General features: G+C 41.5%; 1 protein-coding gene across 13 annotated transcripts in view; it reads left to right on the top strand.

The window, feature by feature from the left end:
• Window positions 1-12,928, top strand: part of LOC115136002 (neural cell adhesion molecule 1-like) — a 335,970-nt gene that overhangs the window by 270,189 nt on the left and 52,853 nt on the right. For 7 of the 13 annotated variants that reach the window (XM_029671303.2, XM_029671300.2, XM_029671296.2 and 4 more), the window contains exons 9-13: window positions 3,573-3,602; window positions 8,513-8,663; window positions 10,718-10,902; window positions 11,518-11,614; window positions 12,631-12,798. In XM_029671303.2, the coding sequence (XP_029527163.2) occupies window positions 3,573-3,602; window positions 8,513-8,663; window positions 10,718-10,902; window positions 11,518-11,614; window positions 12,631-12,798 (631 nt within the window). The remainder of the gene's footprint in view (window positions 1-3,572; window positions 3,603-8,512; window positions 8,664-10,717; window positions 10,903-11,517; window positions 11,615-12,630; window positions 12,799-12,928) is intronic. The other 6 variants (XM_029671307.2, XM_065023742.1, XM_065023741.1 and 3 more) reach the window with 1 other exon arrangement.

Below are 12,928 nucleotides of genomic sequence, written 5' to 3'. Positions count from 1 at the left end.
TTTGAAGATTCTCAAATCTAAAATATATTTTGATTTGTTTAACACTTTTTTGGTTACTACATGATTCCATATGTGTTATTTCATAGTGTTGATGTATTCACTGTTCTTCTACAATGTAGGCAATAGTAAAAAGAACAAAAAACCCTGGAATGAGTAGGTGTGTCCAAACTTTTGACTGGGACTGTATATACACACAGTATATTCACAATACCTAGTATAATGTGGCATCAACTACTAATAGGCCCAATATACAGTACCTTAACACACTTAGTCGCCTCTCTTGTGTGTAGTCTCAGGGAGACGCAGTTATCTCAGCATTCTACATCTGGGTCACGCTGCCCTACTTTGGTTTAGATGGACAATCCAACCATTTTAATGTAGATGACAAGAGAGAGTGCTGAAAGAGGCCCTGTGAACAACAAGAATACAAGTTTAAACCAAAAGTGACTAGAGGAGGAAGGAAGAGAGTGTTACATTTAAAATAAAACGTTTTCAGGGAGACAGTTATTTTATTGGTGGTGGTAGTGTGAGAAGTGGCTTGAACAGAGATGGTTTTGAGATTTTGGCCTCTTCAGTGGGATGGACTGTCTGCGGGAAACGTACATTAGATGCTACATTTCAAATAGACCCCTATCCCTATAGCCCTTGCAGACACTCACTTTCTCCCTTCCACTCTTATAGCTCTGTTGTGGTTTTGTGTTGTTTCCACACCTCTCTTATCACCAGTATATGCTCCATGTTTTAAGAGGTCTTCTCACAACTGGACACCTATTAAAACATGGCTCCTTAACCACTATGAAATAAGAATTGTGCGTCACTCAAAACACCAACCACTGCTGTTAATCCTCAAATACTTTTATGGTGGCTCGCTACCTGAGATGTTGCTTTAAACACACAACTGATACTCTATTCAATCCACAGGACCATAGGTTAATGCATATGCATGCAGTATGACGGTCACAAGCCCATAGAGTTCATCAAGCCATTGCTATGTCAACAAACACAGAATAGATATCAAATGTCCAACTTAGCATTTATCCTCAGTTGAACTGGGACTAGTGGTTGCCAGGCTCAAATAACATTCTTGAAGCTTTCTTATGCTGATGGCTCTCTTGGCTTCTTTGACAGCGCCGGTAGCTGGAAGCTTAGATGTTTAAAGAGGATGTGTGAATGTCTTGCAGCATTTCCTTCACTAAAAAGTCATGCTTGACTCCATAATAAGTAGCCGGGTAATGCTTTATAACGGGCTGGCTGTGCAGGAGGCACATCATGATGAAGTTTACTCTAGACTCTGATCTTTTGTCAGTTTTGTATTTTCCCCATAAATATTTAAGTTTAGTATTAGGGGAGGGGAAGCTGATCCTAGATCTGTATCTAGGGGAAACTTCACCCCAGAGCCATCAAGATGATGTGGAGGAAGGTGTCAAAACACCTCCCAGCTCACACTCCCCTCAATGACCATGCAGGAGGAAATGGATAACTGGAAGTCAGTAGGCAACACCACCATCCCTTGCTTGAGATCACAGATCATGCTATATTTATCATGCTATATTTATCATTTATCACAGATTTTGTATACATTTTGTAATAATAATAGAACTGACTATTAACGTTTTATTTTCACTTGATTGATATTCTAGATTGTATTGTCGTATCTGGACCATCTTCCCTTCTGGTATAAGGTGTATTACTCTAGATTGAAGGAAGTCACTTTAATTAAGAATCCCAAGCCACTTACAATTCCCAATGTCATATATCAGTGGAAATCAATGGAACCAGTCCAAGTCAACAGTGCATACATGACAGTCTTGTCTAAAACTTATAACACCGTCCTCCACTAACACGAATGATCCACCTGGATAACATTGCTTTGTCACTGCTCACTAACCCCAGTGTCTATCTCCTCCCTTTCACTCTGTATCTGTCTGCCTCTTTTTTTCTGGGTGTCACCGAGGATTTTATTTACCGCCCTCTGTAATGGGAAAAACCTGCTGTTCCTGTGATAAAAGCTGTCAAAGATTCCGTTGGTTCTTTGTCATTCCGTCATCTGTCATTGAACCAGTTCCTTCCTACCTATCTCCATCTTCCATTCATGTCCCTTTTAATTTATCAGAGTTGTGGATCAAATCTATGAGATTGCGCATGCATATTCATCATGACACGTTCCACCAAAGAATTCATCTATTGATTCCTAATGTATCTCAAACTAAAACGGACTGCATGAAAACCATCTGGCAAGAAATAATGTTTTTGTACAATCTTTCAATACAGCAAACATCAGGGGTTGTATAACAAATTATTTTAGGAAGAAAAGTTCATATAAGGGGTTCTTTAAATATATTACTTTAATTAGTATAAATGTTAAACCCTAAAGGTGATAATCAAGGTGTAGAATATCCTAGCAACAATATTGGCTACTGATTAGGCAAACAAATGTCTTGCTCAAAATTAGTGTCAATGCCCTCATATTTCATTAATTAGCATTTAGCGTCTTAATAAGAGAGCCTCCCATCATGCATTGCAGAGCTTCCTTTCATGGTTTGGCATTTTGATCACTTGTCAGCGTACATGTCCCGTGGTGCAGGTGACCTTTGGGATGATGGGGTGAAAGAACAGCCTTGTCAGAATGTTGTTGGTTTGACACCTTTCGTCACGGAATATCACAAATCCCCCTTAAAAAAATGTTTTCATCCTATTCCAGCCCTGAAACTGCGTATCCAGTGTGTGTCCTTTGCTTGTTGATGATGATGCTGTTGTTTTTGTTATTGCTTGTGATGAGATGATAACATGGAAAACTAAAAATGACAAAGCTGAAGCTGTTGGAAGCTGTTAAAGTAATAAAATAAAATATTTGAGGGCAATTTTAAAACAAAATCTAGATAAGTCATCAATGGCGGTGAGGGCTTATTCACCTAAAATAAATGTTTAAATGGCCATGTCCGAATACCCAGACTTGCATTCAAAAATGAAGGCATTTTGAGTGTGAAAAAATATATTGTTTTATAGAATGTGAAATTTCGAACTGTAGTATGCTTTAAATGGCTGGATGCTATACTCTTTTCAGCTTTCATTTAGTATTAATTCAATGCATGCTTTTGAGGTAGAGAATAATCTTTTCATACCCACGACTGTACCAGACATGCAGTACCAAAACGAATGAATGGCGGGAAAACAACACAGTTGTGCATTAGATGGCGCCACCTCAGTTTGGGTGAGTCTAGTATGTTGATATTTGTTGCTTACTGCATACAATTTTACTAAACAGTACATTCTAAATAGCATGTAAAATAATTAGTACAGAGTGTGTAGTTTTAGTAAGTCATAGGCAAGACAGATTTTGGACATGGCCATGTTTTATTTACGCTTCTTTAACATGTATTTTCTCATTAAACCCCATGCATCTTTGTTTTGAACATGAGCTAATTTCACTGGACCTCTACAGGTAAAATACAGCCTGTATCAGCAGCAACTAACTAAATGCATGTCTTGAGCTTTGTGTTTGAGGGTTCATTTTTAAAGGCTTTTTCCCCCGCTGTTTTGTGTGTTGTTCCCTGTGTGTTTGTCCTCTCCAGGCTTCTTGGACTCGGCCCGAGACGTTCGAGGTATGGCTGCTGAACACGTAGCCAGACTCCAGATCCAGTGCTTCACACTGGATCTAGACAAACCCTGTTCACTGCAGAGCATCAGTGTTGGCTTTTTTTCCCGAAAGCCTTTTCTCAAACTCTCCAAAATCTACCACAAATATGATTCCAGACTAATGAAGTCAAATTCGGGTTTATGAAATGAGACGCTTCCTTTTGAACGTCCATTTTTAATTAGATGTTCTGATTGCTCATTTGCAACTTGCCCTCAAGTTCAGTCCCTCCTCATTTTGCATTCATTCATTCCTCTCATATCGTTGGTTTCATAACCACTTATTAGGAAGGTGTCGACAGTTCCCCCATAGCTGCAGATGCTCCAGGTCTACTTCCTTGTAGCTGTTTTCATTCCCATTCATGGTGTGATAACTGCCAGGCTCGTCCCCATGACTGCGAGTCCTGTTTAGCCAGGCAACATTGAAAAACCTCAATTAGCCAACACTGAGCACACTGCTCTGCCGTGGACCAAGCCAAGCCAATCTAGCTGAGCCTTTTGAAAACACTAACCAGCCATGCTATAGACTGCACAAGAAAACCCTAAAATAGAGATGCACCTTAATATTGTCTACTCCACTGCTTGTTAGAAAGAAAGAAAAATAAATAATATAAGAAGAATTCAAGAAATGCTTATGCCTTTGTGGTAAATATCCGAGGCATTTACTCAACAATCTCAATGTCTCTGTCACATTAAGCATAACTGTATATTCATCAACATGTGTTCTGTGTTTATAATGAATGATTCAGTGACATATGAATGGTGTGGATTGGGGAAAATAAGTTTCCCAGAGTTTTAACTACAGATGAAAACTCCCAGTTATCATCTTGCAAGCCGTTATTAATGAATCCCACTGCATGTACAAAAAAAATACTCTGAAGTTCTGTTCATTGGAAAACATAGCTTCTTGTATCTATAACATCTTCATTATTAATTCAGGTCTCAGTTGATCTTTACTCTGGCATCCAACCATGAATTCACATCAGAAAACCCAAACGTCAGTTTTTAGGTTTTGAGTATCAGTTCAGGAAGATGGCCATGTAGCCTAGATAATCACCCCACATACTGGATCTTCATAACTGAAATTATAACTAATAATTTTATACACATACAAAAGTATGTGGACACCCCTTCAAATGTGTGGATTCGGCTATTTCAGCTGCACCTATTGCTGACAGATGTATAAAATCAAGCACACAGCCATGCAATCTCCATAGACAAACATTGGCAGCAGAATGGCCCGTTCTGAAGAACTCAGTGAATATCAACGTGGAACCATCATAGGATGCCACCTTTCCAACAAGTCAGTTCACCAAATGTCTGCCCTGCTAGAGCTGCCCCGGTCAACTGTAAGTGCTATTATTGTGAAGTGGAAATGTCTACGAACAACGATTCCAGACTAATGAAGTCCAATTCGGGTTTATGAAATGAGACACTTCCTTTTGAACGTCCATTTTACATTAGATGTTCTTATTGCTAATTTGCAACTTGCTCTCAAGTTCAGTCCCTCATTTTGCATGAATTCCTCTCATATCGTTGATTTCATAACCACATATTAGGAAGGTGTCGACAGTGGTAGGCCCCACAAGCTCACAGAACGGGACTACAGAGTGCTGAAGTGCGTAGCGTGTAAAAATCATCTGTCCTCGGTTGCAACACTCACTACCGAGTTCCAAACTCCCTCTGAAAGTAATGTCAACACAATGCCTGTTTGTCAGGAGCTTCATGAAATGGGTTTCAATGGCCGAGCAGATCACCTTGCGGAATGCCAAGCGTCGGCTGGAGTGGCGTATAGCTCGCCGCCATTTGACTCTGGAGCAGTGGAAACGCATTCGCTGGAGGGAATCACACTTCACTATCTGACAGTCTGACGGACAAATCTGGTTTTGGCGTATGCCAGGAGAACGCTACCTGCTGCAATGCATAGTGTCAACTGTAAAGTTTGGTGGAGGAGGAATAATGGTCTGGGGCTCTATTTGATGGTTTGGGCTTGGCCCCTAAGTTCCAATGAAGGGAAATCTGAACGCTCCAGCATACAATGACATTCTAGACGATTATGTGCTTCCAACTTTGAGGCAACAGTTTGGGGTAGGGTCCTTTCCTATTTCAGCAGGACAATGCCCCGTGCACAAAGCGAAGTCCATACAGAAATGGTTTGTCGAAGATTTTGACTCGCCTGCACAGAGCCCTGACCTCAACCCCCTCGAACACCTTTGAGATTATATGGAACGCCGACTGCGAGCCAGGCCTAATCGCCCAACATCAGTGCCCAACCTCACTAATGCTGAATGGAAGCAAGTCCCCTCAGAAATGTTCGTGGAAAGCCTTCCCAGAAGAGTGGAGGCTGTTATAGCTGCAAAGGGGGGACCAACTCCATATTAATGCCCAAGATTTTGGAATGAGATTTTAGACGAGCAGGTGTCCACATACCTTTGGTTATGTAGTGTATTTTGGCCCTCCAATGCTTAGCTAATTTTAGCGTAGCTTCAGTAGATAACTAGTGTTGCTAAATCCTTCTTTTCAGATGCCCAGTAGTGTTCCAGCTGTCTTAGTCCCTGGTATTATAGACACATAGTTTGTAGGAAAAGTAGTTTGCATTCCACATAATGTCATACCATGTCTTTGCTTTTGATATTTGGAATAAGCTGCTCTGATCTTTTCACCATTGTTTGAGTCAACATTTGCCTCGTGTACGCTGGTAGTGTCAATTACTGACATGGGCACCATGGGTAGAGGATTTATCCATGCTTTCCTGGGTTCACCCTCAATACGACAGGTCAGTTGGTCAGTTTAGCAAAACCCCACTGTAAGTGTGTCACGGCGTCCGTAGCACACTCTAGTTTGGCCTCCTTCAGACATGACACCTTTTGAGAGAGAAGCGAGACACCCATCCCCAGCGGGCACAACCGTTTCTGAAGGCTTGGTGAGACATCGAGCTGGGTTTTTCACTCTTGTTCCTGGGCTCAGCCAGCCATCCTATTTTCCTTGAACTTTTATTAGAATGAGAAAAGGGGTTGGCAGAATGATGCTTCTGCGCTTTTTATTAGAGGAGATAAGAGCCACAGACACAGAATTGTATTATGGGACCACATTGCAAAGCCTCCCTTTTGCAAAGCTCCCTCACTCTCTCTCTCTCCTGTTCCTCTTGATATGTGACAACACAAGAATATCTGCACGAGGGGAAGGTGTGACATGAATCGTGCCTCAGCTTTGCTAGCGTGCGACCGACCCTCACAATGTAAAGCAATGTCCACACTGCATATATATTACTTTTTCCCCCCGCCTCGGAACACATGTAATAAGAAAGGCCCTGCATGTGTAGCTTACCACCAATTACTTGGCGAGGAAGCTGCTATGTAGACAGCCCTGCATACTAACAGGTTATGGAGCGTGAGGCATAAACGGGATGGGATCCACGCTCCAAAAAGCCTGTCTATAATTTAAAGAACTCAATGTCTTTGGATCATGACTAAGCCATCCCACCTTAAATCGACTTACCGAATAGATTGAATTGCAAAGCCCCAAATGTGCGATACAGACCAAATCCCCTCTGGCCATTGAACAAGTCATTTGTGGACTTAAGAAGACCTCCCAAAGGGTGTTACATGATGTCATACATACAGTAATAAACAAGTTCTGTCTCAGAAACATTGACCTGAAGATCATTTGCTGACTATTCCCCACAACTGATCCAATAATTAGATTGATGTAGATTGATGATGTACATGTCAGTGCTATTGATTTAATGATACTGTGAGATGCATAGACTTTCCAGATAAGTTATGATGCACCCTTTACTCATTTGTTAGTGCCACCACACCTATTTTGATACTGGCGTCCTGCTTGCCATGAAACATTTGCAAGATGGCGTGACTTAGTTTAATGCGTTTAAGTCTACTACTGACCGTACGAGCATGATGAACATCTTACATCTTTTGACAGCTTATCTAATAGGGTTTCAGCTGGCATGACTAATACATCTATTAAAAATGTGTCAGGGAAGAGACTTCTCAACGGTTAAAACGGGTCAATTAACTTTCATGTTTTCCTTGATATCAGTGTGTGCCATTCATTAACCAATCTTCCCATTAAATGCCATATTGAGTTTCAGTACCATTTTGATTTTGTCAATGAAATTAGCTCTTTATCATAGAATAAATGAAAACATCCTTTGCACTTAGATGTGCTGCATTATTTATATTCAGGCTCATAAGACACAGGAGCAGATGCTTGCTCTAAAATTCCCTTAACACAAGATTAATGCTGCCCTTTGAAAAGGTTGTAGGGCACTCTTCAGATCCTCAGCCAGCTGTTTTTACAGTGCTGCACAGCCATTCTCACGACTCAGAGAAGATAACACAGTAGGGATGGCCTCACGTATCAATTCTGAATCTATTATTCAAATAAAATAAAAGCTGAAGTGTGTGGAATGCTGTTTAGAAAATAATCAGAGAGTGTTAGTACCTTAACAAGTAGATGTATTTCTGCTCATTGGTGTGAAGCTGTGTGAAGCCCAAAGCAAGCTGGAAGTATAGCTGTTGGATTTGTTTTCAGACATGCTTTTAGAAAACCTGCTGCATTGATTTGCTCCATTATTGATGTGTTTGGTTTTCCCGCCACCTCCTGCAATGCAGCCCAGATAATATCTAAAAACATCCGGTGGATGTTTGCCATCTTTATTTGGCAGTATTTTGTTAAGGAATTGTGTAGAAAAAGACTAATCTAGGAAAATGAAATTCTGTCCAAATTCTGACAGGTGCACAGAAAAAAATACATTTTAAAACCGAAGAAAGAAGGTTGCACCTTGAGTGGTCAAGTAATCCAAAAACATGAAATAGTCAAAGTGTTCATTGTGGTTCTTGTCTTTTCTTCCTCGTAGAGTCTTGATGGGAACGTAATGGTGCGTAGTCACGCACGGGTGTCCTCTCTAACCCTAAAGTACGTGCAGTTCACCGATGCTGGCCAGTACCTCTGCACTGCCCGCAACTCCATTGGTCAGGACCAGCAGACCATGTACCTGGAAGTGCGCTGTAAGACACCTATCTGTCTATTAACTTTTCACATCACACCTCACATCCGTTTTCACTGATACCATTTTTTACCTGTATCTTCAAAAGTTTTCTGAATCTTCACGACCATTTGCAAATAACAATTTTATACTTTATCGATGAGATTGTCATGGAGAGGGATAGTCCAAGAAATTCTTGCTGGATCAGAAGTTACCAAAAGACACCTACTCTTGAATTTGACACACTTTACACCAGAAGCCATGGACCCATGACCTTTGACCCTTTGATTTTCCTTTCTGCTGTGTCAGTAGATTTTAATGGATTGTTCACAGTATCTAGAACTCTGTAAGGACAGCTTTGTAGGCTTGCCAAAGATTGAATTGAATTTTCTGGCTTACAAACGGAATATGGGCTAGTAAATTTCAATGTTAATGAGTTCCAGACGCATCAGATTACAGTCACAGCCAGCTAACGGTACATAACAGAGAGCTGTGCACAGGCAAGTGAGAGCCAAATCATGCGTAATCTCATTTTTGCACATTCAAATGTTCCATGAATATGGAGAAGGAAGAGAGAGAAAAAAATACAGTATGTACCCAATAATGAACGTCTAATTGGATTAAATTCCCTTTCCCCAAACACAGGCAATCTGCTCCGAAAACCAGATAGCATCACAATAAACAATTGATAGGATTGTGAGGACTAGCATTTAGCCGGAGTCTGGCTAGTGGGTAATCAGGTTGTTAGTTCAGTGTTGCACAGTAATTAGTGAAAATAAAAGGTGCTTTGTCTTGAGCAGAGCTCTCTCCCTCCAAAATTAAACTCAGCCAGATTGTACAATCAGGACAGTATCTACACATAGGAGGATTGAGACAATTGAGACACTCAATTCCCATTATCTGTGGTGTGCGATCTTTGTTTGTGCTACCCATGTGCTGATAGGAAAGTGTTAATGTCTTTTCTGTTTGGCCTTGGCTCTTTCAGTGCACATCAGTCTGTTTGGCATGAATATCTTATTAAAACAATGATTGTTTTAGCTCTCCTCTCGATAAGCAGGGTTTATTTTGAGAAATCCATTTAGCTGGGCCAGTCTAGAGTAATTGAATGGCAGGGTCGTGGTCACAGGCTTGTCACAGACTCAGAGAGTGGGATGAGATTGCGGAAAAGGAGCAAGGCCTTATAGGGGGAGCGGGATGGAGAATTTGCCGATTTAGCGATGTCCATCAATCCCAACAGCTGGGGACAGCAATGGCATAAAGTACCCAGGGTTGGAACTTGAACCAAGGCCTAGCAGTGTCATGGGAGACCTTAGTATCAGGGACATATTAGAGAGAAGTACAATATTTTACACAGTTTATGTGGGGCCAGTGAATCCCAGGGTTACTTATTTACAATATAAAACATGCTTGACTAAAACGCTTGAGGGGTGTGTGCTAGATCAATAAATTGTGATAGCTCTATAGCAACTGCAGTGAATCGGTTAAATAGAGTGCATAGAGTGGCATTAAGTGAAAGTGTTTTACTGACCACTGGTTGATCTATGCTTGCCATTTAAAGGCAAAGCAAAGAATCATATACACCAACAAATAAAAAGTATTTTTTACACGGTAGCTTTATAATAAAACAAATGTATGTATCATGTAGAGGTGCCGAATGAAGATTCAGCCTCTGTCTTATCTAGCGTTATTTTTACACTGAGTTGCTGGCTCAACACTTTTTCCTTGAATGCAACTAACCACAGCAGCTTCTGTGATTGTATTTCATGGTGTAGCACAAAGTTATTATGCTCACGATATGATGTATACAGCCTTATGTCCTCATAGAAAAAACAAAAAACAGAATGGGCAACTTTTTTAATGTAAAATGTTTTTAGTATAGTGCTTGCTGTGGGAGACGTATCCAGAACAATAAAAAAACACCCTGAGTACTAGTAATATAGTATTCTAGTATTTATTCAGGATAGTGTTTCAGCTATTCATAGATTTTATGTCTGTGGTGGACAGGTTGCTATATCTGCTGCAGTAAACAGAAGTCTGTGTGTTGACCTTCTGGTGACCCCCCCCGTCCCATTGCAGATGCTCCTAAGATCCAGGGCTCAGTGACGGTCTACACCTGGGAAAGGAACGCTGCCAACATCAGCTGTGAGGTTCTGGCCCATCCGGGGGCCTCGGTGGTGTGGTTCAGAGATGGCCAGCAGCTGCCTAACGCGAACACCACCAACGTCAAGATCTACAACACACCAGCCATTAGCTACCTCGAGGTATGGTACAATAGGGCTAAGATGGTTTAAGTGCCTTTCTAAAGGATGTAACCTCAGTAGTTACATTCCTCCTGGGATTGACAACTACTTTTTTTACAGATGTTAAAACGCAAGCTCAAACTGGGTTTCTCAAGCAGAACATAGAACATATTTTCTGCATCCCAAATGGCGCCCTATTCCCTATAGTGCACTAATTTTGACCCTATGGGCCCTGGTCTAAGTAGTGCACTATAATGGAATTAGAGTGCCATATGGGACACAACCCTTGAGTCTGTTCCCAGGACCTGGGTAGACACAGTCAGCATGCATGACCTGCTGTGCTGAATCTCGGGCAGTGAGTCTTCCCATTCAAAAGTGAGTTTCATGCCCCGAGTCCCCTGAACCCAGAACACTCTCTGTGGCACAAAGAGGCCTGTATGAGCCGCTGGTACATTTACACTAAAATGCCTGGTTAATGGTGCCGCCGGAGGGTCCAGCCGCCCCCACCACTTGATAATTATTGAGCAAGACGTGTGCAAGTGGTGAGGAACAAAAGGCACTGCTATCGTCTGGGGTACGTCAGATCACTGAAGGAAGAAGATGTTGTTGATGCAGACATCTTATTTCTTCTTCTAGGTCACTCCAGATTCCCAGAATGATTTTGGAAGCTACAACTGCACAGCCACCAACTTAATCGGAACAGAGTCCAAGGAGTTCCTCCTCATCCAAGCAGGTCAGTAAACAGGGCTTACTCTGTAATATACTGTACACAATGATTTCACCAAGATATATTCAGATTCATATGTATTCGTTATTGTTTAATTGATTGTGAATTCATTATGAAACTGTATAGCTGAACCAAAATAGCAATAGAAGTTTGTATTTTCATTTAAATGGAAGGAAAGTCCAATGCATATAATACAGCTGCCCAATGTCATTACCACACCTCAAGCAGTCTCAACCATTTCTGGAACAGTTCAGCGGAGGCCCACCGTGAAGTTTGGTCTTGATTTTACTTTAGAAACCTCAAGTATTTTTCTCTGTTAGTTTCATACATCACATCTGGAGGTTGACTTACTGTTTATAGCTTCAAGATTAGTTACTTTTCAGTTGTTAAGGTGAAGTGCCATTGTGATAAAAACATAATGGGTATAATTTCCAGGGCGTTTTCAGACATATTGGCGTTTAGTGCAAATTGAGGGCTGCTATTTTGGCGGACTATAAAGCAGTGCAGATGTCATGGGTAGTTGGCCAAGTGTTTTTTTTGTCGTCTGCAACACAGTGGTGACATGCACTTTAACACCTTTTTTAGTAGAGTGGCAATGTCTGCTTGTGAGTGCACCAATGGGAGAACCATGCTTACATTTTTTAAGCTCGTTTTTTAAGCTAGTTTTTTAGGCACCCTGTGTCAGTAAACCATGTGCTTCTCAGAATATCATCCCAACATGTTCTTGAGTGCCTGAGACTTGCCAAAAGGATTTGGAAGATATCATTTGCATTATTCCATTGCAGTTGGCACAGCATTTCACATGTACTGTAGCTCCCGTCACCTGTAGTAACATGAGACTGCCAGCACCTTGAAACCGTTATTGACTGATCTCTTCACATGTGGCCCTATGATTGGATGAATCTGGCACATTTCTCTTTATGATTGCTTGAATCTTTGAAATCCTTGATCCTGATTGGCTACACATCCTGTGGGTCTCCAGGGACAGGATTAAACCTGTATGTTTCCGTGGTGTTGTGTAGATGTGCCGTCGGCGCCCGCCGTCGAGCGCGTGGAGCCTTTCTCCAGTACAGCCGTTGTAGAGTTTGAGGAGCCCGATGCCAGCGGCGGAGTTGCCATCCTCAAATATCGGGCCGAGTGGCGCATGATGGGCCAAGACTGGACCAGCAGGGAGTACGACGCAGAGGATGGTGAGTCTCACAGACAGACAGACGGACAGACAGACAGACAGACCAGAACAAGATGACATTGCCAGTAGACCAGAGCCATATACATACAGAAATGTTTCTGGAGTAGGCTAGTTTATCAAAGGAGGCCAGA

The sequence above is a fragment of the Oncorhynchus nerka genome, linkage group LG10 (genome assembly GCF_034236695.1).
Source record: "Oncorhynchus nerka isolate Pitt River linkage group LG10, Oner_Uvic_2.0, whole genome shotgun sequence".
Classification (NCBI taxonomy): Eukaryota; Metazoa; Chordata; class Actinopteri; order Salmoniformes; family Salmonidae; genus Oncorhynchus; species Oncorhynchus nerka.
The sequence above is the reverse complement of the archived record's forward strand: the minus strand, read 5'-3'. Positions and strand labels throughout refer to the sequence as shown.